The sequence below is a fragment of the Sardina pilchardus genome, chromosome 4 (assembly GCF_963854185.1).
Source record: "Sardina pilchardus chromosome 4, fSarPil1.1, whole genome shotgun sequence".
In the NCBI taxonomy this organism is placed as follows: domain Eukaryota; kingdom Metazoa; phylum Chordata; class Actinopteri; order Clupeiformes; family Clupeidae; genus Sardina; species Sardina pilchardus.
The window spans coordinates 2734657-2762545 of record NC_084997.1 but is presented as its reverse complement, the minus strand read 5'-3'; the positions used below and the strand labels follow the sequence as shown (position 1 = coordinate 2762545).

Genomic DNA, 27889 nt, shown 5'->3' with positions numbered 1-27889 from the left:
GACACAAAACTTAGACTAAAATCATCTGCAGACACTTTCAGAACAACTCTGACATTCTCAAGATAGAGATGGGAAAATCAAGTGTGGTTTTACAAGTGGATGATAAATTCCCCTCTGAGAAGTCCCAAAGAACTGTATGGCTGCACCAAAGATCCATTGGGGAAGTGTGTGTGTGTGTGTGTGTGTGTGTGTGTGTGTGTGTGTGTGTGTGTGTGTGGCTGGTGGGTGTGTGGGGTGGGGTGGAGTGGGTACCCCTGGAGCAGTTAGTACTTTCATTACCATTTGTTTCCTCCTTGGCCTCCAATTCTTTCTCCTCAGTGTAATCACTGCAAAAATAAATATCAAACAAGAAGTCACAGTACAATGGCATTGTTTTAAACATTAAATAAGTAGAAGTAGAAAAAGAGTAAGTGAGAGAAAGACAGCAACTAAAAGTAGGATAGCTACTCAAAAGAGATTCAAGATCCAATTCTCATTATATCCCACATCATAGATCAGCCCTTATTATAGTTTTTGAAATATAATAAAGACAAAGAAGAAGAAACATTCTATATGGTAATATTTATTAGATTGCAATGTATGTTTTCCATAACTACTCTTTAAGACAGCCCCATGACGCACTGTTGTCTCTTGCAGATGTAACTGGTGTTTTCTCCATATTATGCATCAACAAGAAGAGTAAACAACAGATCTCACTTGGTTCTAAATCTAGACCATTGTTGACATAGCCCATAGCACAGTTGCAATTATATTTCTTGCTCTCGAAAAAGCATACTGTGCACCCATAAAGATATTATATTCATTGAGAATGACATTACTTACACTCTGTTGCTACTGCAATGACTCATTCTCTCCCTGTGTTCTTACGTTTTATGAGAATCATGTCTGGATATATATCACTATTTCATCCAACATGCAGTGCATTATCTATAACCAAATCTGATTCAATTACTTAATTTCAATGTGGTAACTGTGTGAATGGTAGACAACAAAGACATTTTCCCTGTTATGGTTTCTGTCTTCTGGGAGAGAGGAAAATACAAAACACATTTAAGAACTGGCAGTATCTAATTTCTGTAGTCATATAGTCACTGCTGAAAGCCCACAAATAAGTTATGCTTGGCTCAGACCAACCTGTCAGATGGGGAAAAGGACAAATGCTCTTCATAAACCTCTCCTTCTAAACCCAGGCTGCTCCAGCTACTGCTGTTCCCATTACTACTGGGGAAGAGAGGAGAAGCATATCTTAATATTCTGCACAGATGTCCAAATGTTAGTTAGACATATCTTTTACATAGCCTACTGTGCGAGAGCAATATTTGTTTTTCACTCTAAAATATGCATATCATTAATATTGAAGAAGGAGTATGTTTAGTTTGAATCCACTATGATGACATCTTAAATTCAACACAAAACACTCTTTTTGCAGGAACCATGCCTCAATGTTAATTAACTATTCATGACTTTAATATTATGAGCACTTCACACTGGTTACTGGTTTTAATTGTCAAAATATAAGTGGCTGTTCATGCATTCATGCTTTCAACATTTCTTATGTCTAAAAAAATTTACTCCCAGAGGAAAAGAAAAATCAAAACAAGTTATGCTTTTTGTCGAACCTATTGCTCCTACACACAATTGAGATGTAAGATTTAGACCCATGTCTGGTATTTCTTAACTTCAAGTACGGTGGCCCTGAAGTGCAAAACACAACGGCAAATCACACAACACAACACAAATAAGACAACACAACACAAAAAGAGACAACACAACACAAAAAGATTCAACACAACGACATTAACCAAACGGAAAAGGTAGGTACCCTTACGCGACATGAATCGTCGCTGATCGGACAAGAGAAGTAGCCTAGAAATCTAGATGCACCCTAGTGGGCAAAAATATTTTTGCCTAGCGGGATGGTCTAGGGTCGCACCGTTGAGGACAAGCCTGCGCTAGGCTCGAGTTCAGCCTAGCCAATAAGAACGCTCTATCTGTGTACGGAGTCCTTGAGCCCGCCTTAGCTCACCTTTGGCTTCCGATAAGACGCCAGGGGGCTGGACCATGCTTCCTCGTTCGACGTTGGGTTTGAGACCGTATCGCACAACCATAGAGAAACACAAAAGATGGATGAGGCTAACGAAGCACGCTCGTTTGAATCGGCTTTGGAAGAGTTAGACTTGGGCTTTTCTTTGAAGTTTGAGCAGAAAGAAGCACTCAAGTCATTAGTTTTAAAGAAGGATGCATTTGCATTTTTGCCGACCGGCTACGATTGGTCACAAATGCTGGCCTATTACGTGCAGAGGTAGTTTGAAAGACAACTGTTCATCTCACCCACAGGCTTCAACTCTGTGAATGGTCCGACCCCAGACTATACATTTCTGTGTAGTTTGGTTTGCCAGGCTACAAGAGAACTGCTCCGTGCTTTTTGACACCAATATGCTTCCAGCCTACTCAAAGGGGTTCTTGTATAATACGAGTTTTATTGTCAGTATGCACCATGAAATCTTTGAATTATTTCAGCCTGCATGTCTTTTTACGGGGACTTTACTAAGGTTTATAAAGTAAAGTCGCATATCACTGAAATCGTCTACCCCTTGGCTTCAACAATATCCGGTTTTCAACCACGAGACATGTGGCTGACTCGTGCTGTCGTCATTCAAAGCTTGGGAGCCTGATCGACAGCTCACTTGCCCAATCTCCTCCGGTTTTGAATATCTTGTCAACCATATGTCGCAGAAAGACACGTGGGGTACCCCTGTAACCAGAAAGATCTCACGAAAATGACCATATGGTATATGACGGTATCTAGAACGGTGACAGAGCTACAAGCTGTTTTACTTCCTGATTTCAATTCGCAGATGATTTGTTCCAAACTTGTTGCTTTTGTATGAGCTGGATTATACATCTACCAAACATATTATGAATAAAACAATGTGGATATTCTATTACTATGGGTTCTTACGGACATGTGAAGACCCAGCATGCTATTTTCGGCAGGCTGTAATTTTTTTTTTTGATTTGATTTGATTTATTTGACCAACTCAGATTTAAAATAAAAGAACATGATATACAGATCATAGACCGCACCATCTCTTTCAACAAGAAAGTCAGGATTACACAAAAAAGCCCTGAGGCTTATTTCCATTGTGGTCCCACTAGGCTACCCAGGCTTCCCATTAGGCTACGTGTCCCAGTTCTTTTGTCCAATCAGCGACGATTCATGTGGCCCGAGAGTACCTACCTCTTCCGTTGTGTTGTCTCTTTTGGTGTTGTGTTGTGTGATTTGCCGTTGTGTTGTGCACTTCGGGGCCGTGTTTTCTCTTTTTGTGTCGTGTTGTCTCTTTTTGTGTTGTGTTGTGTGATTTGCCGTTGTGTGGTGCACTTCGGGGCCGTGTTTTCTCTTTTTGTGTTGTGTTGTCTTATTTGTGTTGTGTTTTGCACTTCAGGGCCACCGTATTTAAAGAGGAACTATGCAGGATTGGCGATTTCATCTCTGGTTTCGGTTTCGTTTTCGCTAGTTTTATGCTTGCATTTTCTCTGCAGAGCTTCCCCGACAGCTTTATCGTGTATATTTATACATGTATAGGCTATATTTAAATATATAAATTGCAAGCGTGGTTCTTCGTCTCAGACTTCCAGATGTAAACAAGGAGCGATCGTCTCCTGCAGAAAGTTGCATAGGGTCTCTTTAAGTCCAATTTAAGTTCATCTTAAGATCTTACAAAACATATGTTTTGTTCCTTCAGGGGTTTTGGATTCAGATTCAGAAAGACATATTTTACTAGACCTCTCGCAAGCAAACAAGACATTTGTACTCAAACTAATTTTGTTAAACAAGCTTGCCAAATCTAGCTTCAAAATATTCAAATCCAGTATTGATGACTGTGGAAATGCAGTAGTATATAAAGGAGGTCTAACAGTTTGAAACAAAACCTGGTAACATTTTCAACAGAGGTTATGACTGAACTTGTGACTCTGTAAAAAAATAAAGTGTGGAAACAATGTGGATGTCCTTTACCTGTCACTTAAATGGAAGAAACTGCTACTCTCATCTGGATGGTCATCTTCAAAACTCAAGTTAGACCAACTGCCAAGACTGTCATCTCCAATACTCAAGCTCAGCTGCTGGCTTATAGTTGATTCTGTTGCATTGATACCCTCTTTCCCTGACATGCTGCAAAATAAACATTGTTATTTTTACGACACAAAATAGCTCTTTATGACAAAGGAAACACAATGTGTATTTGAGTTTAGAATTCAAAACTCAACATAAGCTTGGCAACTACAAATAAATCAACATGCTGTACTGAACATTAGACATTTACAGGACGAGTCATCAAGTGGTTTTACCTCAAATTGATGGTCTGGCAGACATTGGACAATGCTGACGTCATAATCTCTGTGGTGAGGCTTTCCGCAAAGCTTGCTCCATCATGACCAATTCCACTGTCTGCATTTAGGCTAGCACTGCTCAGTTCTTTCTTTGCTTTCGCAATTGCTGTTGACACCATTTCTTCTGCAAACATTGCCCTCTTATCCAAATGAATATGAATCTTGGGAATTTCATATCCACTTGCAGCATCAAGACACTGCCCCCCCCTTTTCTGCAAACCCTGATAGTGATGTCTAACAGACTTTCCATAACACAAACAATCACCAACTTGACAGTAGTGGCATGCTTGAAATGTTGATGTGGCTCTGGCCTTAGTATCCCACAGTCTTTTGGAACATGTGAGTCTTTCAAGAGTTTGTCCTCCTGCAGACTTTTGGGCGACAGTTCCTAAGGTAATTTCCAAAGTGTCATCTACTATTTTTTGGGCATAGTGCTCAATCACGTGCATTATGGCACTGTTGTAAGAGTCATCATTTAAGTTCCCAGTGCTATGATACTGTCGCTTTTTTTCTGTGTTAGGCAATACAGAACAAGAAAACGTGGTTTTCATGAAATTCTCTGCCATGTCCTCAAGCTTAGTCTTTTTATACAGACAGGAATCAGTCAGTGACTTTGGCAAACGCACTGAGGACACTCTAAGCTTCCTTGTAACGTCACAGGTAATACTGTATGCCAAAGACTCTGCAAAATGTACAAATTCCATGTACTCATTCTTATTGTCTTGCCCTTCATGACATAAAGGCTGTGCAGCACCACTAAGGGAACATGCTTTACCAATAGCGCCTCTGGCAGGCATTGTTTGAGAAGCTGACATTCCACAAACATTGTGGCTGCTATTGCTGTGCAATTGCCTTAAGGAATAAAGTCTTGATTTCTGCTTTAATTTGTGAGCTGCATGAGTAAGTCCAGCCTTTATCGATCTATATGCCAGCTGACTAGCATAATGATCCAAGATCAGTTCTCTGCTTCCACCTTCTTTCTTCAAAACTTTAATTACGTAGCCTGCATACTCGTCTGAGACATTCTCACAGCTAGGGTACTCAGATGTCATCCCACTGGTAGTACTGCTAGGGGCATTGAGAACTGATGGCAGACAGTCACTGAACCACTGATTACCTAGATCATTCAACTTAACAGTTTTGTCATCAGATTCATGACTCTGTGATAATCTTGACGTGTCCTTTTGAATACCTTTGTGATGACTATGGTTTGTAATCATCATTTTCTTCACATCACTCATAACTTCTCCAGCAATTTCACCAGCGTACATCCATAAAATGTTTAGGGTCTGCTCTGAAAACTTTGCACTGTGTGAGACATCTTTTCTGTCAGTGTCCCTGTTATATAGCACATCAAGGTCCATTGAATCCATTTCAGTTGCCATAGAGACTATGTGGCATGCTAATCGTCCTGCATAGAGGAGAGCTCCATTTTCCAACATTTTGTCTTCAGAACTGATGACATGTTCTGTCTCAGCTGTATTAACTTTACCGGAATTATATGCTTCCTTCAGAGCATCTTCCTCCACCTCAATGTGGTATGCCCCCTCAGACAAAGATCTTGTACACATGAAGTCTGCCTTATGAAAGTCAGAGCTTGCTTTATGACCAGACAGTGGATAATTTGACATTGAAGGGGGTGTTAAAGGGGAATATTCCTTAGTGAATTGGCCTTTGAACCTCTTTGAAAAGTGCTTACTTTTTCTTTCATTGCAGTTTTCTAAAGGTTGCTGTGGATTAGAGGGTGCTCCTGTGTCTGCACCACATTCTTGGTCAGGACCATGGGGTATTTCCTCTACGTTGACCTTTTCGCCTCCAGTGGACATATCCAAGGTGTGTACATCCAGAGCATCCTTAATCAAAACACCATCAATTTCTGAGGCTTCTTGATTGACTGGGGAATGATGCTGTGGCAAAGGATCAAATATTTCTTCACTTTCAATTTTTGAGACATTCAAAAGGCTGCATTCAGAACTCTGAATGGATGCATCATGCAACTTAAAAGTTGAATTTAAAGTCTGATTCTCTCCTTGACCTGATGACAGATGACTTCCCATTGATTTACTCAAGAAGTCAGCACAGTCTTCTACTTTTTTCTTGACTTTTGGGGATTTCATTAGGTCAAATGCTTCACTCACTATCTTATCCACCATGGTACCAGACAAATTACTGAAGGAGGCTCTTCCTGAAATACTGTCATCTAGTGGAACTGCCATAGACTCTCTTTGAAAGGTAACACTGCTATCTGCAGTCTCCTCTAGACTCTGCAAATGAGAAATCGCTTTTCCAGCCACAGGGACCGAGACACAGCTAGCCATACCAGACACACAAAAAAGAGCTTTCTGCATCATGCAATCATCCTGCACTGGATCACATGACTGAAGGCTGCTTCTTAGTGAAGGATTACAACTGGCTGTATAACAGGCTGTTTTGGACTTCTCAGAACTGACATGACATATGTTGTCTACAGACACACTGATGGCTGCTTGGGTTGTAAATGCCATGTCAGCTTGTGACAGTTCTATAAATGCCTCCTGAATAACAGATTCTGATAGGTCTGTGGCATATGAAGAAACAACTTCCTCTTCGTGTTCAAAAGAATAAACTTTTGGATTCAGTGGTGAAGAGGGGTGTGAAAATTGACAAACCTCCATGATACCTTCAAAGACTAACTCTTCAGCCAAATCTGCAGCAAATTTTGCAACAGTGTTGTTAAAGATTTGACTTTTCAAAGACAAGAATTCTCCAAGTGCCCCAGAAACCGCCTCTCCAACAAGGAAGCCAGCTAATCCATTTATGGCACGTTCTTTTAACACATATGCACGACGCATACCTATCTCATGAAAGGCCATTTGAAACACTGAAGAGGTCAGCCTGGCAGCTAAATGGCAAAGTGTAGTAGTACAGGATGACACCCCTTTCTGGATATCTCTTAAGGCACTACCAAGACTAATTTCAACCAGATCTGTGGCAAATCTCTGAATTCCATCTTTGAGAGATGGATATTTCTTCTGTGACTGGGAAACTGTTACTGTTTCTTGAATGTCAGCCAACTTCATGAGATGTCCACTGATGCTTTTAAATTCTTTGTGACAAACACAACTCAGATTCTTATTAATGTTGATATCAACAGGGGATGAGTAGCCACAAACAGATCCAAGAATTTCCTTGGACAGGTTACTTGCAAAATCAGAGTAGGTTTTATACAAGGAACACAGATCATGAGGTTTGCGTAACTCTGAAATGTCTCCATCTAATTTCCAGAAATGCTCCAGGGTAGCCCCTTCTCCCAGAGGGCTGAAAGCAGATGAACAGATTGGACTGAACAGTGCTCCACTCTCATCACAGGATTTCCTTACTAGTCGAGGAGAATCTGAGACATCTGAGTGAACACCATATGGAGAACCTGGCCTCAGTGGAGTTGGTTTCCTAATATTGTCTGGGAGAACAGAATGGTCAAATTTATGAGGGTTCATAGTTGAATGATCCCTGGAGACATTTTTAGAGTCAGTTTCTTCAGACAACTTCTTTGTCTGTGATTGGCCAGTAGTGTTTTGACCTTTTGGCACCTTGATGGATGATTGGAGTATTAGGTCCAAGTCCTCAAATTGATCAAAACTATCAAAAAATTCACTGACCTCTGAGTCAGAGTCCTCTACACCATCCTTGAGGACAGGGATCTTGGGTATTTCAAGTTTTGCCTTAAGACTCCTCTGATAGTCCACTTCATCTAAGAAAATTATGGGACTGGGGCTAGAGCAATCTGAGTCATCTGACTCTGTCATGGAGTGAGAGATGTCTTGATCTTTAGGGGAAATGTCTGGCAAAGGCAAACTGGACTGATTCTCAATTCTTGAAAAACACGTAGAAGTGGAACCCAACTGGGCAGAGATAGGTCCCTCAGTGGTGTACTTCTGCTTTCTTGAGCTCTTCTTGGAAGAAGTGCTTACAATGATGTGACAGCCAGCCATGTCTTTGCAGTATCTGGAGACTGTCTGGGAGGCAACATCACGCTGATTTCCCTGACTGTAGGAAGCCGAGACTAAGGAAAAGAATGCAAATACAGATCCATTACATTGAAAATGAATTAAGAATAATATGCCACATTTTGCAGTTCGGTATCTATGGACTTATTGACTGCACACAGAATAACACAACATATATGCAAACTGATCCTGTGTGGGACCAATGTTCACTTCATGTTCAATCATTTGATTGACCTACATGAACAATCTCCATTTTCCTCTTCTTCTAGGTGCTCAAAGGCAGTGACAAAGTCCTCCTCAATGGATGAAACGGAAAGATTGGTGTCATCATCTTCTGCCTGACCCGACTCTGACATCCCCCTCTGTAGGGACTGAAGCTCCAAGGCATACCTGATTCCTGCTGTGTATCGGGTGAGCAGACCCAGGAGGCTGGAGACGTTGATCTGTGAAGCATGACTGTGCCTAAATATACAGATGGCTTTGGACAAGCCAGTCTGAAAAAAAGAACAGAAACATTTTAAAAATATTAAAATGTTTTTGAAGACCAAGGCTTTGAACCGGCTCAAGGAACAAAAACAAGAAACAAATTGAAAAAAATGTTTCAATATATTGTTATGTTCTGGAACAGAACCATTCATGTGAAATAATGTTAACTAGTTAATAATGTATTTTTTGTATTCCAACAAATTGAAAAAAAAGAATCTGCTTCCTCTGAACGTCACTTATGTCTTTGAATTATGGACATAATAACTGGTTCCGTGACGCAGATGGGGAGTGAAGTTGTGGGCGTTGTGGTAGCCAGTAGCATGCTGGACCTCCAATCTGTTTGAGGGTTCGAGTCTGGGCAATTGCAGGGCTGAGCTGCACGTTTCAATACAACACAGGTTACACATACAGTTAAAGGCATCAGGCAGGCTCATTTAAGAAGTTCTTCACTCCTTTATAAGATGAATACATCATCATATTTATTTGGCTTGTAGGTAATTTCATGCAACACAACATTCAACAACACTAATACTGGCCTATGGAATCATCTACATCTCCCAAACACTCACTATTTCACCGCAACTTATGCATCACACTACCTTGCTCACCAGAGTTTCTCATCTCTGTCAAATTCAAAGGGGGTTGTCTGAAATATTACATTAAAACTACTAAAACATAGTAAACCATAACAAAAGCTGTCAACTGTTGCCAACAGACAAAATGAAAACAAGGAACGTAAGAAAATATTTAAGTTATAGTACACTAGAATATGAGAATGCATATTAAAATATCCAACACTTGTTCAACTGGGTGTGTTTTGAAACATGCATACTCTTTCACCTTCAAATTCTATACATTTAATTTTCATAAAAAGATCTCAATCGCATGATCTATTGTGAATTTGGTTACACTAGCATTTAAGCACTAGCATTGACTGCTTCTGAAGATAGCACAGATGAGGATTATATTGGTGATGATGAGTGTTATTCTGTGAGATATGCTGTGATCAATCAGCAAGATGGACCTTCTACTTCCAAAACTACAAAAGAGCTCAAAAGAGCATTGTTAGCCCTGAACTGCCTGCTACGATGGACAGAACAAAGCTTTCTGATGGAAATATTCAAAGGCCTTGAGCAACCTCTAGATATTGTAGGAACCACTCAAAATTTTGCACAGTGTTTTTTTTTTTTTAGCTCTACCTTAACACATTTAGGGGGTGAGAGTTGAACATTTCAAAGAAAAGAGAAAAGACCCAATATAAGGACCACCCTATTGAACATTTTATCTTTAATTTCATTTTTATAACAATCACCCCTTAAATAGATTCTTAACCAAAGTTGCAATTTGAACTAATGCAATTAGCAAATCACAAAGGCTGCAGTTAAAGATGAAGTCACAGATTTTGCTGGAAGTGGCATTTGTTTATATTTAAATTTGTCAGCAGACGTACAAAAAAAAACATACATTATATTAACCAAGGCCAAAACGAAACACGAATCACCCCTTACTTCAGAATTCCCAGAGAAGTTCCAAACAGGGTTTAATTTTTGTTTTGGGGGACAGGCTGCCCCCACTTTGTTTGTTTCCAGATTGTTGCAGGGCTGCCTACAGACACAGGGCTTTTTACAGTGTTCTCACGGAAAAGGCATCTAGTGGTTGCGAAAAGAAGATTTTTATGGGTTTGAAATAGTCTAAAATCCCTGACTGCCCCTTTAATAGTGGTAAGAGAAATTAAAAAATCTCCAAAACTCACTGTTACAGAATTGCATCATATGGTTGCATCTTGGGGTCACAAAGTCTCCAAAACAACCATCAGGCGCTATCTACATGCCAACAAGTTGTTTGGGAGGCATGCACGGAAAATCATAAGCACAAACGTCTGGAGCGGTACTGGGCCGTCAACTGGGACCGTGTGCTTTGGTCAGATGAGACAAAGTTAGAGCTTTTTGGCAACAAACACTCTAAGTGGGTCTGGCGTAACAAAAAGATGAGTATGCAGAACAGCACCTCATGCCCACTGTGAAGTATGGGGGAGTATCGGTGATGCTGTGGGCCTGTTTCTCTTCCAAAGGGCCTGGGAACCTTGTTAGGGTGCATGGCATCATGAATGCTTTGAAATACCAGGACATTTTAAATCACAATCTGGTGGCCTCTGCCCGAAAGCTGAAGATCGATCATCACTGGGTCTTTCAGCAAGATAATGACCCTAAACATATGGCCAAGTCTACACAGAAATGGTTCACCAGACACCGTATCAAGCTCCTACCATGGCCATCTCAGTTCCCAGACCTCAACCCCATTGAAAACCTGTGGGGTGAGTTGAAGAGGAGAGTGCAGAGGAGAGAACCCAGGTCGTTGGATGATTTGGAGATTTTGTGCAAAGAGGAATGGTCGAAGATCCCTCTTTCTGTTTTCTCTAATCTTGTGAAACATTATAAGACAAGATTAGGTGCTGTTTTATTAGCAAAAGGGGGTTGTACAAAGCATTAACATCAGGGGTGCCAATAATTGTGGCACACATGATTTGATGTAAAATAATTATTTCTTAATGTGGGATTTTTTTCCTTCTAAATAAATGCACTTGTATTAAAGGTTGGATTTTACGCTTTTTTTCATTGTGGTCTTATATTATTTGGAAAAAAAAATGAATTTATTAGAAGCTAAAGAACACATCTTAACCAGGGGTGCCAATAATTGTGGAGGGCGCTGTATAGCCTATTCACGGAAATGCGGTCTTGTAACCGCAATGAATTAGGCCTAATGAATTAATCTAAGGTTGCCTATCGAGTCTTTCAGGTTGAATTGAAGGCTATTTCCTTCTGATAGGCCTATAGGCGATTTTCTAAAAAACATTTTCATTCATTTCAACAATGGTTTATTGAAACGTCGTTTGATTAATTTCGCCAGTCATCACCTTAATTTTAATGATTAAATGAGATTAAAGGAGTCGACTATTGACGGATATGCAATCTTCATCATTAAATGCAGTTGAAATGCGGGTTGAAACTTTCTGCCACCTGGTGGTTGTTTGGGTACATTGCCTTAGCCTCGAAAAAATCGGCTGGACAGCCTACGGGATCTCTTCGGGACTGCCGCGGCAAAAGGTGCATTCTCAACCCGTACCCACTGCATGTTTAAGACCTTAAAAACAGAACTAGTCAGGCAGCCATGGGGTCAGACCTGGTTTTGTCGTTTATTTATTTATTTATTTTGCAGAATCTAGTAGACTAGGGGTACCTCTTGAAGATTTAGGAAGGTGCCCGGTGATATCCCTTGGGCAATTTCGTATATTAAGCCTTTCTTGTCCAATGTGTTGAATATACTGTAAGGTGGAGATACTACAAGTGAATAGGGTAAATAAATGAAAAAAATGTATTACAAGTTTTCTGTAATTTAATGTTTGAGTATGCAAATTAGGCATGATGTAATTAAATATGTGCTGATTTGCATAAACTCAAAACGTTTATTCTGAACATTTTATAAAGCCAGTTTCATTTTTTTTCTTTTCATTTTGTTGACATAAGATATGAAAAGTATATTACTGAGGGAACTATGGATATCTCTTTTAGTTATTCAGTAAATCAGAAAATACCACCAGCCTTTAAAGAAAATAAATTTTCACCATGCTTTTTGGAATAAACTGTCATATAAATCAGGCTAGTAATACATATATATAATATATATAGTAATATATTAACAAACCCTTCTATACAAACCTTCTAAACACGGTTGGGTATGAGACTGACTGCAAAGAAAAAATCACCTGTGCCAATAAATTGGTCTACTTGGTCGCACAAGGATGTCAAATGAATGAAAGCTCAGAAGGATTTTGGCAAATGTGCCCCACAGCAAGAAGTGTATAGGTCTCTCTTTGCAAAGTACTTTCTGTGAATAAAAGACAACATAAATTCAGCAATTTTTTTGGGAATGCAAAAATTTTGCTCCTCTTCACCTGTGAGAGACTGTCTTTCCGCTCAAGGAGCTTCTTGGAGTCTTTAAGAAACAACATCTCTTCGTTTTTGAGACTATGTACATGTAGCGATCTAAGCAACTCAGCCACATCAGTGGGGCCAATGGGTAAGACCTGAATTCATAAAAAAAAAAGAGTATAATTTTTTTTATGGAAACATGATAAATTAAGTCATACTATCTGCAATTGCTGCATATACCACAATATAATAATTAAAAAAACCCTCTAACTTACCCTTGTTGCTAAATCATCCCCTTCTGTGTGACCAGGCAAACACACAAAGTGGATCTAGAACAAGCAAAGTTGGCATTACTGAATGATATTTAGTAAAAGATAGAATTACCAACGTTTTACCACAAATGCATTACATTACACACCTCTGACGAATACTGTGTGCTTCTGATGTTCTGAAGCTCCAACACACTGCAAAGCTCCCTCCTGTTCTTCAGCAGCGTTTTCATACAAACAGCTGAATTATCACGCATAGTCTAGTGCCAAACAAACAGAATGCTAAGATTTAACTCATCTGGAAAATCTGCAATACTATTCTTTAACCATTTGTACAAAAAAGTTGGGACAAAATTGTAAAGGCTAATAACAAGAATGGACTGATTTCTAAAATATTTAGGCAACACTACAAAACACACTCCACTATAACATATTATGTCATAGTTTACCCTGTAAAAGTGTTCACAAAAAGTGTTTTATTTTCATATGCACGGACATTTAGTTTTGAACTCTAATTACATTTAATCTTATTAAGGCACCTGTTTAAGCTTAGCACGTGGAATTGCAACTAAAACTGCCCTAACAGAGTTTCCAGAATTCTCCATTTCAAGGGTTTGAAAACTCCAGAATAGTATTGATGCCAGGTGTAAACATAAGTTATACTTTGTAAAACATGCTTCATTGTGGATATAGTCTCAAATAGGCTATGTTTACATTATCAGGCTGAAGTGACTCAAATCTGAATTATTTCCCTTGATGTAATGCAGGTTTGATATTTTTTTGCTTATATGTGTGTGTGTGTGTGTGTGTGTGTGTGTGTGTGTGTGTGTGTGTTTGCTACTGATAGCTCCTCTTGCAACAGCACTCAGGATTGTTGGTCTGATTAGTTGAAGGAATATCCAAATACATACAGTTAGGGCTGGCCAGTTAATCCAATTTTAATCAAGATGACTATTTTGGCTTCCCACGATCAAGTTTACGTGATCAAGTGATATTAAAAAAGCATGCTCCACCCATAGAGCGCTCCGCTACAAAACAAATTAGCGCTCCTTAAACCTGTATTGACCATGTGCCTGCACGTAGCCTACCAAAAACAGCTGTTCCCTGCACTGCTCAACCTGAAGTTTCCTGGATGCACTTGTGTACTAGTTATTATGTTATTATGTATGTGAAGTAGTGTTGTCACGATACCAAAATTATGACTTCGATTCGATACCTGCCATAAATACCTCGATAGTCGATACTGAACCGATACCACGGTGAAATTCTAAAATATCTGGAAAAAAGATCAATAATGGTCTGGTTCGGTTTCACTTTAACCAGCTTGTTCCTGTCCGTTTTTTTTTTTTTTTAGCAAATTACACTTGTAAAAATAATAATTATTATTCCCCAGTATAGTATGAGCATAATCTCTTGTTTGTTAACATATTTGCCGGCCACTTTTCTTTAACATTTCCTGTAAAGGGAGTGGACAAGTTAGCCTACTTTAATATTTCATGAGTTTGATTGTCTGACTTTCAGAGACCATAATTTATAATTGTTATATCCAGACAATATGCTCAGTAGGACGCAAACCTCCACCAGGTGTAGAGAAATGTGAGTTTAATTTAATACACTAGTGTGCAGGTCAATTCTGGGCTCATCATAAAGTCACCGCACGTTCATTATTTTTTAATCCATAGTTTTTTTTTATTGTTTGTTACAAATTACAAGTGTTAAAATTATAAGCAAGTTAGCCTACTACTAAGTGGGCCATCTGATGACGCCTACATGAGGTCTAGCCTGCTGAAATTAATGTTTGGACTCTATACATTCTGGGGTAACACTTTATAATAACTACACACAATTCATCATCTATTAAGCATTTGTTAACTATTAGTTAATGGTTTGTTCATCATTAGTAATTCATTGTTCATGCATAATTTATCATCAGTTAAGCATTTGTGCACAAAGTTATTATTGGTTTGTTCATAGTGAATAAGCCTATTTCTAAGATATGTATAAATTGTTGCTAATACTTAATAGATCATGCAATAACATTTTGTTAATGAAGTACTATATCATTATTTAACAGTTGTTATATACTGTATGCACTAATGATTAGTAAGGATGTGAATACATGTTTTATAAACCACTTCCTAATACTGTAATTCATGATTAACTCAGGAGTTACAAGTGGTTAGTTAATGATATTTTGTGACCTCATCTAAAGTGAGGACTATTTATGCCTTGCTACACATTTGCAAATGAGTTGTAAATACTACATTCACATTCATTCATTAAACTGACAATTTTATCCAGAGAAACATACACGTCAATTAAATTAAACATAACTGCAGGAGCTGGGAATCGAACCCTCAACTGAACAGGCTACAGAATGACAGCCCTGCTCCTTAACCGCTACACCACCTGTGCTACTATGTATCAGTAGATGGGATCTACTTTTACTTGTTTTAAAAGAACTACTTTCCTGTTATGCGTATGACTACATTTGATGTAGCACTAAGCAGCGCATTGATACAATAGTTAGAGAGTTATAGTATACAAGTAATTGACCGACGTACTGTATACTGAAGTAAAACTATGCAAGAGTGTCTACTACACACTGTTAAGCATGTTATTAAATGCTGTGTTCTTAATTTTAAAGCATAATTCCTACCTTAACTTTCATCTGTAAATCATGCGTATACACAATTATAGATGTTTGTTCAAAGTAAACATGCGCGTCTATTTTATATTTGTGAATTTCTAGTCAAAATAGCAGTGGCCAGAGGTAGTGTAGTGGATAAGGCACTGGGCTAGCATGCTGTAAGCCAGATAGTTGGGGGTTCAATCCCCAGGTGCCACCATTGTGGCCTTGCTCTTTACTTTCATTGATAGTGTCTCTTTGGATGAAAGTGTCTGCTAAATGAATAAATGCAAATGTAACCTTTATAACTCATTTGTAAATGTGTAGCAAGGCATATTCAGTCCTCACTTTAGATGAGCTCACAAATATAATTTACTAACCACTTGTAACTCCTGAGTTAATCATGAATTACAGTATGAGAATTAACATAGGAGTAATACTTTACAAATGATGATCAAAACATTTACTAATAGTTTGTAACTGGTTCTTAATAGGGAAATTATTTCATTTATAAATGGTTGTTTCATTATTTATAAGGTATAAACCATGTATTTACAAACATTGTTTTTATTTACTATGAACAAACCATTCATAACTTTGTGAACAAATGCTTTACTGATGATGAATTATACATGAACAATAAATTACTAATGATGAACAAACCATTAACTAATAGGTAACAAATGCTTAATAAATGATGAATTGTGTGTAGTTATTATAAAGTGTTACCCATTCTGGCTATGGGCTCTAGAGAGTTTGTAGCCTAGCTCATATCTAAGAAATAATAAAAAAAAAGGCAGACTACATGCCATGATAAATAATACCAGAACTGATTGAATGCTAAATAGATCATTTGCAAGTTATGCTAAAGTTACAATTATCAGCGTGGACATTGAGTCATCTTGCAAACAGACAGACAAACGGCAAACCCCAATGAAAACATTACCTCCGTCAAGGAAGTTTCTATGCTTACGGTCGGTATGCCTCGTCAAAATTCAGTGTTGAAAGAATAGTTTTCCAACTAGCCTACAGGATACACCACACTCGTTTCACTTAGGCTATAGTTTGTGGATACGATTGGGGCTGATCATGGTGTTTCCAATCACATTCGCTGACCTCTCGGTCTTTGAATTCGTTGTAAAGGTCGGGATGTCTGTCCGCAAGGTGCTGTGCGAAGTTGGACGTTGCCTGCATGCTTTTGTTTACATCTCTTGTGTCTGTGGGCTTGCCTTCACTGTCGACACATGCGAAATAGCTCCAGACTTCAGTTCGCCCGTCTATTTGATCAGCAAGCCGAGGACGGTCGGCAGGCGCTCCTGGACCTGTAGCCATCTCTCTCCCTCTCACTCACTCACAGCCTGCTGCGTGCACACACTGTGGCTGCGTGTTAGAGAGTTAGCCACGCCCACTAGCCTCTGCGTTCAAGGAGCATGACTGATAGTTGGAGCAGCTTCTTGCACAGACACGGAAAGTTATTTTTTAATAAAGTATCGATATTAAAAACGTCGGAAATCGTATCGTTTTTTGCGTTAAGGCATCGTGATACCTTTCTAGTATCGGTATATCGTGCAACACTAATGTGAAGCAGATCACACCTTGTTCGGAAATATTTTACATTTCAAAAACATAACTGCCTCCTGGATCCAGATGGTGATAAGGATCACTCCCAAAATGTAATCGTTTCTATCTCGGGCCATTTCAGACTTTCCCTGAAAATTTCATCGAAATCCATCCATAACTTTTTTTTGTTATCTTGCGAACAAACAAAGAAATAAGGAAAAAACAAACAAACAAACAAACAACAAAACAAACAAAGACAGACAGACAGACAGACAGACAGACAGACTTGATGAAAACATAACCTCCTTGGCGGAGGTAATAAGAGTGAGCTGAATTTTGTTTAGGGCCTAATTTGCAGACTACATGTGTACAACCAGAGCCCATTTAGGGAGAGCCGGTCCACTCGCCATTAACTCCATTGTACCTGCAGTTCCTGTTGTAGTTCCGCTAGGGGCGATCACGAGCAAGTGCAAAAACAATGGGGGTCTATGGGGCTAGATGGCTAAATTGGTCTGTCTCACCTGATTGTCATTGAAAAATTGAAGATTAGGTTTAGTTTCTGCAAGCTCAATATGGATTATAGGTCAAAAGTTGAATGAACAATTACTTATGGCCCTTTGGTTTCTCACAGGCTTGGTCATTGTTACCCATAACACACTAGCATCCTGCTAATGAATGACGTCATTGACACGTTTGAAAGGCTTTTTAGAACAATCAAGGGTCTTAAAAAATCTAATACTCAGCCGTGTGTATTTTCTTTGACCCCCCTTTCGCATGCAATATTCCGATTTCTACACAAAAAAATTATATCCAGAGAAAAGTGGATTTTAGGAGAAACTCTCCTGCCCTCTAGTTGCAGTACCATGCGGATGTATTTAGAGACTGGTCGTTCTCCCCCTATTAGACATTCTCTGGTACAACCTACAATGTGCTGGACAGCCGTATTTTCCATGTGAAACTGAAGGACATTGCGGAAGTTGCGGTAAGTGATTGCGTCACATCCTGTTTGTGACTGCCACTGTTTAGTGTTGTAGCTTGTGTTGCTTCCCCGCTGTTTCCACGTAATCTGTTCACTTTGAACACACAGGGTTTTTATTCTTATTTACGTATAACTCTACTCTAACCATCTGTGTAGCCAACTCACTTGCTTTTCTGAAGGACGATGTCTCGTCTCGACCCTGTCCCTACCTCTCCTTATCCTAATGCTCTATGTTGCATGGCGTGTCACATGCTAGCTTACTCCCCAGCCTCCTTTAGTGGACAAGATACTTGTAGTAAATGCAGACGAATAGCTAGCTTGGAGGCGAGGATAGATGAACTCGAGGGCCGCATCCACACCCTGAGTCTGACTGGCAAACAATTAGCGACAGAACCCCCGGTAAGCTGTGTGGATGCAATAGCCGATAGATCTACAGATACAGATAGTGTACAGACCATGACAGCCCCCTCGCAGCAGGGGACTAGTTCCTGGGTGACTGTTCGGGGACAATCCAAACAGAAGAGGCCCACTGCTAACCACCAACCTCTTAACGTTTCCAATCGATTCTCCCCTTTAGCTAGCCAAGATAAACCTGCCTCTCTGGTAATTGGCGCTTCTACTATACGATACGTGAAGCTAGCGACTCCATCGGTTATAGCTAATTCGCTATCTGGGGCCAGAGCTAACGACATCGAATCAAATTTGAAAGTGCTGGCTAATGCTAAGCGTAAGTACTCGAAAATAGTCATCCACACCGGCACCAACAATGTCCGATTACGTCAATCACCAAACAAAACTTATTTCCGTGTGCAGGTTCGCACAACAGATTCTGTAACTTTCTCTGGACCCCTACCCATTAGAAGAGGTGACAAAATGTTCAGCAGAATTTCAGACCTCGACCGCTGGCTGTCAGAGTGGTGTGCCAATAACAATGTGGGCTTCATTGATAATTTTAGCTCCTTCTTGGGGAAGCCTAGACTGTTGAAAAGAGACGGTATCCACCCCACTCCGGAGGGTGCGGTTCTCCTTTCATGGAACATCAGGAACCGAGGCTAGTTCCTGACGAACCAGAGGTTAGTCCAGGCAGCAGAGATATTGTCTTACACAGATCTCTGTCGACCCAGAGTCACCCAGGTACACAGGGCCAAATAGAGAGGGTGTCTGTACCAAAGCTGTCTCGTGCTCGACCCATTAGGGGAATAGCAATCTTATTCAAATAAAAACATCTTTGATTACACAATCCCCCCAAAAAACCCAACTTGGGCTTGCTTTACTTAAAACATTCGATCATTATCAAGTAAGATCCCCTTGGTTAATGAAATTATTACTGACAACCACATAGATGTAATGTGCCACACTGAAACCTGGCTTAAACCAGATGAATACCTTCCATTGAATGAGTCCTCACCTCCTTCCTATCTAAACCACCATGTACCACGCCACACTGGCAGGGGTGGTGGAGTAGCTACAATTTACCACTCTAGCCTTCTCACTAGGCCTGTAGCGAGGAGTCGATGACGTCGACTAACCGACTTCAAAATATCGTCGACGTCATATTTAGGCGTTGACAAATCGCCAGAAGAAAAAAAAACAAACACTTGAGTCACAAAAACAAAACAAACAGTTCGCACTTCCTCAAACCAAAAAAGCCCTGCACAAAGCCCTGAAAAACTGCTCGCCTGAGGTGGTCGAATGGGAATACTTACTTTAATTTCACGTTTGTGTAGTGTGTCGTGCAGCTTGAGCTGAGTGCACTTCGGTAGTGCTCGCTAACTATCCTAGTTCTCTGCAGTTTTTTCGTGCTTTTTTGGTAGGCAGTTTATGTTAGATTGTCACTGGCAGCGAGTCAGCTGTGTATTGTATTTGTTAGCATTTATTGTTGGCTGGAATGGCTAGCTGACGGCTGCATAACACAGCTCCACTAACCCGGCCGGCACGAACAAACAGCATACGGAGTTAACTCAGGTTGTGGTAATTTAAGAGTAAAGCGTAACAGGGGGACGCCCACCAGATGCGTACGCGACTCGAAGCGCAATGGAATGCCATTCTAATATTTCCATGAACAAAACGTAGCAAAATATGTTAACGTAGGTTCGCCAGTGTCAACTACGGAGCCAAACAATGTCAAGGCCAGGGCTGTGCGCAGTGGTCATGAATGAATCAATGTTTTATGAGCATTGAGAACATTTAAATGAACATCACATCCAAGTGTGTTAGGGCTCGTATGAGTTGCACTAACGCTACCAAAGATTTTCAATGTTGTGTAGATATACAGTAGCCTACTCTACAAGCTTTTACAACATGAAATGCATTGTTAGACTTGACATTAACGTTACTTTAAAAGTAACTACGTTAGCCCTCAAGAAAAGCTAATCATGCCATAGCACCAGGGTTGCCAACCGTTTCGTAGGCCTATGCTCAATGGTGGTATGAGCGTTCATTGAATGAATGCGTCTGCGCGTTTGAGTGACAGAAACGGAAACTGAAACTACACAATAACGTTGTTGGCAAAGCTCCGCTTCAACCTGTTGGAAGGCTATTTTAACTTGCATAGAAACAGAGCAGAGACTGTACAATAGTCTACATTGTTTAGCATTGAGTAATGTTTAGTCAAATTTGAATATAACATGATCAAAATATTGTAGCTATAGTCTTTCATTTAAAGATCTGCAGATTAGTGATTTCCGCCTGTATTAATGTTTCCTGGATCATTACATTCAGGCATTCAAATTAAATTTTATTATAAAGCATATCAATGTGTTCTCCATTTTCCTACCAGACTAGGCTATGATGCTTGCATGAGGGAAACATCCCAAAACAATAGCACCCATATAATTGTTGTTTTCAGAAGTAGGCTGTTTCTCATGCAACAATGCAAAAGCATCCCCATTTTATTTTCTCATACAGTACCCTCCAGAATTATTGGCACCCTTGGTAAAAGTTGACTAAAAATAGGTATAAAAAATAATCTTTAGGTGATTTATTGTACTCCCACAATGAAAACAATGAGGAAAAATATACCATGCAAGGCAAGCAAATTTATTCTGAGAAAAAGGAAAATCTCATAAAGAAATAAATATTTTTAACAAAAACAGCTTGCTCACAATTATTGGCACCCCTGAAACATATTATGTACAACATTTAACAGGAGCATTTTCCTTTGTAAATGCAACGTTTTAAAGCAAATCAGAGTGTCTGTGAACTTTCAGAAGTAGTTCATGACGTTCTTTTTCACTATGGTATGAAAATGAAGTCACTCTAAATCCTCTAGTCATTTTTCAACATTGGAGAGACAAGAGAATACACTAAATTGAAATAAAAAGAAATTGTGTTGACATTTGTAAGTAAGAGAATGTCTATGGAAACTAGGTATTTTGTTGAAAATGCCTATATTTCCAGTTAAAATGATGACTAAAAGGTTCTAATCATCTGGAAATGTGGCAAACATGCTTGGACAAAGACCCATGGCTATTTTGCTCCCACGCACAGTATGGAGGATGGTATGATAGGCAAAAAAATCCATAAGAACCACTGTTGAGAGTTACAGACAAAGCTATCATCTTGGGGTCACCAAGTCCCCCCCAAAAATCTTCAAAAGTGACCTCACTGCTAATAGATTATTTAGACAGCATGTCAGGTTAAAGCCAGTAGAGTCATTTAATGAACAATGTAAATGGCAGGAGTTACTGAATGGTACCATGACATGTCTGGGAGTGTGGTCTATTGTCAGATGAAAATAAAATTATGCTCTTTTGCTAAAAACACTTAAGGTGTCTTTGGCGTACATAGAAGAATGACTATACTAAAAAGAACCCCATGCCTAATCAGAATTATGGTGGAGGGGCTGTGCTATTGTGGGGCTGTTTTAATTCCCAAAGGCCTTGGGAACCTAATTAAGGTGCATGGCATCATGAACACCAAGAAAAACCTGAACATTTTCAAAGGAAATCAAACAATCTCTGCCAAGGCCCTAAAAGTTGGTCATGATTGGATCATTCATCAGGTCAATGAACCAAAACAAATGCACAGATCAAAACAAATATGGTTTACTGAACACAAAATCAAGCTTCAGACATTGCCATAGCAGTCTCCTGATCTAAACTCCATAGAAAAACAGTGGGATGAGTCAACGAGAAGAATGCACAAGTGTGGACCTAGCAATCTGGACGATCTGGGGAGGTTTTGTAAAGATGAATGGTCTTAAATCCCTTACTTTGTATTCTCAATCTTTATGGGGTGTCAGAGAAGAATATTACATGCTGTTTTATTGACAAAGGGAGGTTTAAGAAGGTATTACAAGTAGGGGTGCCAATAATTGTGAGTGACGTGTTTTTATTAAAAACATTTATTTCTTTATGAGATTTTCCTTTTTCTCAGAATAAATTTGCTTCCCTTGCAGGGTGTATTTTTCCTCATTGTTTTCATTGTGGGAGTACAATAAATCACCTAAAGATTATTTTTTAGACCTATTTTTAGTCAACTTTTACCAAGGGTGCCAATAATTCTGGAGGGTACTGTAGTTGGCAACCCTACATAGCACTGCAATGAGTTTTGCAAAGAGTAGATTTAAAATGTCCCACTGTCATAACTGTTGTTCCAATACACATTGATATTGTGTGTTCAGGACAAAGCAAATATTTTTATCCTGGTGATTTTTGCTATCTATTATATATAAGATTTTTTATGGATACATTATGGTTTTTATTAATCGAACAACAGAAAAATAATCGTTAGACTAATCGTCCAATTAGTCGTTAGATTAGTCGACTAATCGATAAAATAATCGTCCGATTAATCGTTTAAAAAATAATCAGTTACCCCCAGCCCTACTACTCACATCTCCCAAACCCGCACATTTAAGCTTACAGCTTACATCTTTTGAAGTCCTAATTCTTAATCTTACACCTCCAGATTGGAAAACTAATCTGCCTGTAACCGTGGTCACACTTTATAGACCCCCAGGCTCCTACACTAATTTTCTAGAAGAATTCTCTGATTTTCTTTCCACTTTAAGCCTACCTTACATTGACAGACTTTGCAAAGATTTGGAGAAGATTTTTGAAAGACTACAGTCTCAGACCCTCTCAAATCTAATGACAATTCATCGAGTTTCTAGTCACAGGCCAGTCTCAGATTAGGATTTTGCAAAGACTGTGGGTCACATGTACATGAAACCAACGAAGTGCAATGTGCAGAAAGATGGAGTAAAATAAAGCAAGTGGAAGGATGGAACAGATAGAAGCGAATGAATACTCGTAAAACCTAGTGTTAATTCAGGAATTTGTTGTCTCTTGGAGATTGGGGTGGGGCGTGATGTTTGTGTGTGTGTGTGCTGTGTGGTGGGAGTAGAGGTGGGATTGTGGGCGGTTGGGAGGATGTGGTTGGGGTAGGGCTTGGTTTGGATGGAAGGACTTCTCTTTTCACTTTTCGTTTGTTTATTTGTTTTTTTGGTTTTTTTTATTCCCTTTAGTAATGGCTATTCTGTATCTCTTTCAAGCTTCAGCAGATAATTAAAACACAAAAAACTCATTTACAAAAAAAGAAAAAAAAAGATGGAAAGAATGAAAAGAAGTCCCCCAATGTGGGGGGGTGGAGGTGGGATAAAAAAAAAAAAAAAAAAAAAAAAAGACTGTGGGTCACTATTTACGAGACTTCTACAAGATTCCTTCAAATTATTTCCACCGTGCACTAGGCAGAACGTCATCATCAACAGGAACTCATATGATGCCTACTCATATCAAAGTAATTTTTCGCGTTTCTGCAGCATATGTTTCATGTGTGACATCCCTAACAGATATAGAGCTGTTCTGTCACGTAGAATAATTAGAATAATAATTTATAAGAAATGAAATAACAAATAATCATATAAGCTACAGCTGTCGCCTATTTTGCCCCTTCCTGTTTCGTGTTGGAGGAGCTATTGGTTTTTAATTTTCACGTCACTATTTGCATGAGCCACGACTGAAAAGACTTCCGATAATATCAAACATGTTTGATATTGTCGTAACGGCAAAACTAGAAAAAGACTGACTCTGACGGACTTAAAACCGCTAAGATTGGCACCTTACACTAAACGATTTAGTTCACGGGAGCGCGACGCGATTTCATTACAACTCCCATGATTTCTGCCCAATTTAGGAAATTTAGTCGCCGACTGTTAAAACAGACCAAAATCGTACAATGTAAGCCAGCCTTTAGTTATCCAAACAGAAAAAATACTTATATTGGGTGATTTTAATATTCATATGGATAATGTGAACGATAGTCTCACAATTGCATTCCAATCTCTAATTGACCATCTCGGCTTCTGGCAAAATATTAATTCACCCACACATCGTCATAACCATACTATTGATCTAGTCTTGTCATATGGCATAAACATAGAGCAGTTAACAATCATACCACAACACCCCACCCTAACTGGAAGTGACCGGGGCACGTCCTTTTGCCGCTACAAAACGCTATTTTTATACCTCTTCTACTGTTCCAAACAACATTACACTTACGTGGTAGTGAGTAGAGGGTCCCTAAAGCCAAAGCTTTCCTGCTGCAGCTTGGCAACGCTTTAACAACACTTTTACAACATTTCCAGAAAGGTACTGACTCGATTAAATTCATTCTGGACTCTCTATCCGACCACATAAAGACCTGGGGATACTTCGATTTGGCTTTAGGGACCCTCTACTCACTACCACGTAAGTGTAATGTTGTTTGGAACAGTAGAAGAGGTTTAAAAATAGCGTTTTGTAGCGGCGAAAGGACGTGCCCCGGTCACTTCCAGGCTAACGAGTTTTTGGCAAAAAAAACGGTCAAATCGAACTCTCTCAAAACACATCCGAATGACATGATGTGATGTCAACTCAACGTATGTACTCCCAATCATCCCTAAATTGATCTAAAGTGCATTTTACTCCGGATAATTTATTTAAGCTGGTAGCAGTGGATGTAGCGGCCATAAAGGAGACTACAAAAGAGCTGAAAGACGCTGTGGATAATATACAAACCAGGCTTAGAGAAGCCGAGTAGCGGATATCGGACATAAGCCCTTTTTCCATAAGAATTTCAAGCGAATTAACTCATAAATCGATGTAATTTTGAGCGCTATAAGAAGCACCAAAACGGTTTTCCATTCAATAGAACGATTCTAGCGAATCAAAATCGTGTCATCAGAGCCCTGTTAATGCGCATTTTCTTTGTTTTCCATCAACAGTTGTAGCGAATGGTGATGTGAACGTCTTTGTATGCGCGAGACAAAGTTCAAATATTAGCGCTAACGTTGTGAACATTCTTAGTAGGCGTCACAGTAACGTATATCGCTCCAAACCTTTTCCATCAAATTTATATCAATTTAACTCTCCTTAATCCACCTCTAGCGAGCATATTAACGTAGCGCGTCGAATTGAGTGTTAAAGCGATATAAGTCCTTTTCCATCACGTGTCACACTAACTTTTTGATGCGCATCGTTTTTAAGCGAATTCACTTTTTAATGGAAAAAGGACTATAGAGGACGCAAATGCGAGAATGGACAAAGATGTAGGGAAGCACGACGAACGAATAGAGACCCTGTGGATGCAGGTTGAAGACCTTGAAAACCGTAGCAGGCGAAATAATGTCAGGTTGGTGGGATTAAAAGAAAACAAAGAGCAGAAAGGCAAAGTAATGCAGTACATAGAAAGAATCATATCAGAAGGAATGGGGCTCACAGGCCAGGAATTTGAGATTGAACGTGCACATCGGTTGATGGCCCCCATGCCCGACCCAGACAAGCCACCAAGGACTATCTTGATTCGCTTCCTACGCTCCCCTGCTCGTGATAAAGTGCTACAGGTGTCTAAGGAGAAACGTGGAATCGAATGGGAAGATTGCAAGCTATCTTTTTTCGAGGATTTGACGAAGGAATTGGCAGACGAAAGGAAGGAGTTTGCTCCAGTGAAGAGACGACTGCAGGAGCTAAATGTGAAACACCGATTGATCTACCCTGCTACGCTCATCTTCACTTAGAAGGGGCAAAAGAAAACGTTCAAGAATTGGAAGGAAACGGCTAAATTCGTTCAAAGTAACTAATAGATGACCACGAATCCTGCAACTGACTTTTGAAGCGTGTGTGAAAAAAAAGGTATTTGTTTTTCATGATTGGTTTGTCTGTGGCAACTGAAGCTGTGTTGCTAACAGCAACGAACGCGCCTCACAGACAGAGTAAAGCAGAGAAGGGAAACTTATTGTAGGCTAGGGGTTGGGGAGGGGGGAGGGGGCTTACGTAGAGCAGCAGAATGTTCGAGGTTGCTCTGGTTAACGGGAGGTTAATTTTGTGTTATGTTCATGTTTGATTATTGCATTAAGACAGCACTGTAGACAAAGTAAGATATGTTATCATTTTGTCCCACTTAGGGATGGGCATTCGATTAAATTTTCTTAGTCGATCGTCGGGAGAATTAACGATCAACTATCGATTAATCATTACATTTTTTATATTAAAATGAATTATTTATTTAATTTAAAATGCAATGAAAATCCAAAACCACAACGTGTTTGTTGCGTAGTGCGAGTCTTGAAGCAATGAAATCAATGTCACTGTGTGGCAACAATGAAACATTTTACCAGGCAGGGGCAATATTTGAAGCCATCCTGCGAGTTTATGTTTTGATTGCGCTCAGTTTCAACCTAGCATCAACTCGAATTTAGCATGGAGATTTATTGAAACCAGCATATACGTTAGACCGGACCCGCGTCACACAGAGCAGGTTGTTTGCGCCACGCCCCTTTTGAGGGGAAAACAAGCCCTCAGAACAAGCCTGAAACAAGCCAAAGTGAACCGGTGTTGTTCACGGTCACTGATCTATAACGAATAACTTAATATTTATAGATCAGTGTTCGCGGTAGACAGACATGGCGATAAGTTGCTGTGTGGTTGGGTGTACCAACCACAAAGCTAAGAACCCCTAACATTAGGCTACACCAAAAATTAATCAGACCAACGAAAACGAAAATCTAGGCTAACACTTGGCTAACATTAGGCTATCGGCTATGACAGAAATTATCATATCTTGGAATTACCTAACGAACATACTTTACATCCGAGCCTGTGAGTCAACTACACTACATTAAAATTAAAATAAGAGGAAAAAAATACAGGAAAACAATTTAGTTATTTAACTGGAGACTCAATGAGATCGTATGTCCGGGTATGACACTGGCCATTGTGAGTGGGGTTGTTGCTGCTAGTAGGCTACTCGGGAGACCGAAGGGACATGTTTTTACTTTGATTGAATTAAGCTTTTGAACGCATCTTTCACGGTCAACGACCGGCAAAGTGGTAATATATTGAGTGGTCCCATTGATTCGTTGTGTTTTCTGTTATTATTTACCCCTACGATTTCGGTACGAATTACGAGTTTATTGACCCTAATTTGCATTGGAGTTAATGAGAGACGTTGTTTGTTTCCCCCCCAGAAGGGGCTGGAACGTTTCTCGCGAGTCAAGTTCCCGGATGTGCCGGTCTAACGTATCGCATTCAGTCACGACAGCCGAGGCTACTATCACCAGACTGGTGTCTCACTACAGCTCCTGCTTCTTCTCTTCGTAGTGAGATTCTACCAGTTTGGTAGGCTAAATAACATTAGCCTACAGGATGCACCGCTATATTTATTCAAGTGGTGGG

At 39.6% G+C, this 27889-nt stretch overlaps 1 protein-coding gene across 5 annotated transcripts in view; it reads right to left on the bottom strand.

Moving 5' to 3' along the window:
* The window catches only part of akap11 (A kinase (PRKA) anchor protein 11), a 58967-nt gene that overhangs the window by 15599 nt on the left and 15479 nt on the right, over positions 1–27889 (bottom strand). For 2 of the 5 annotated variants that reach the window (XM_062533726.1, XM_062533725.1), the window contains exons 3-10: positions 13212–13322; positions 13069–13122; positions 12817–12948; positions 8617–8872; positions 4351–8434; positions 4019–4174; positions 1135–1221; positions 280–326 (exon numbers count right to left, since the gene is read on the bottom strand). In XM_062533726.1, the coding sequence (XP_062389710.1) occupies positions 280–326; positions 1135–1221; positions 4019–4174; positions 4351–8434; positions 8617–8872; positions 12817–12948; positions 13069–13122; positions 13212–13322 (4927 nt within the window). Of the gene's footprint in view, positions 1–279; positions 327–1134; positions 1222–4018; positions 4175–4350; positions 8435–8616; positions 12750–12816; positions 12949–13068; positions 13123–13211; positions 13323–27889 lie in introns of those variants that run through there. The other 3 variants (XM_062533727.1, XM_062533728.1, XM_062533729.1) reach the window with 3 other exon arrangements.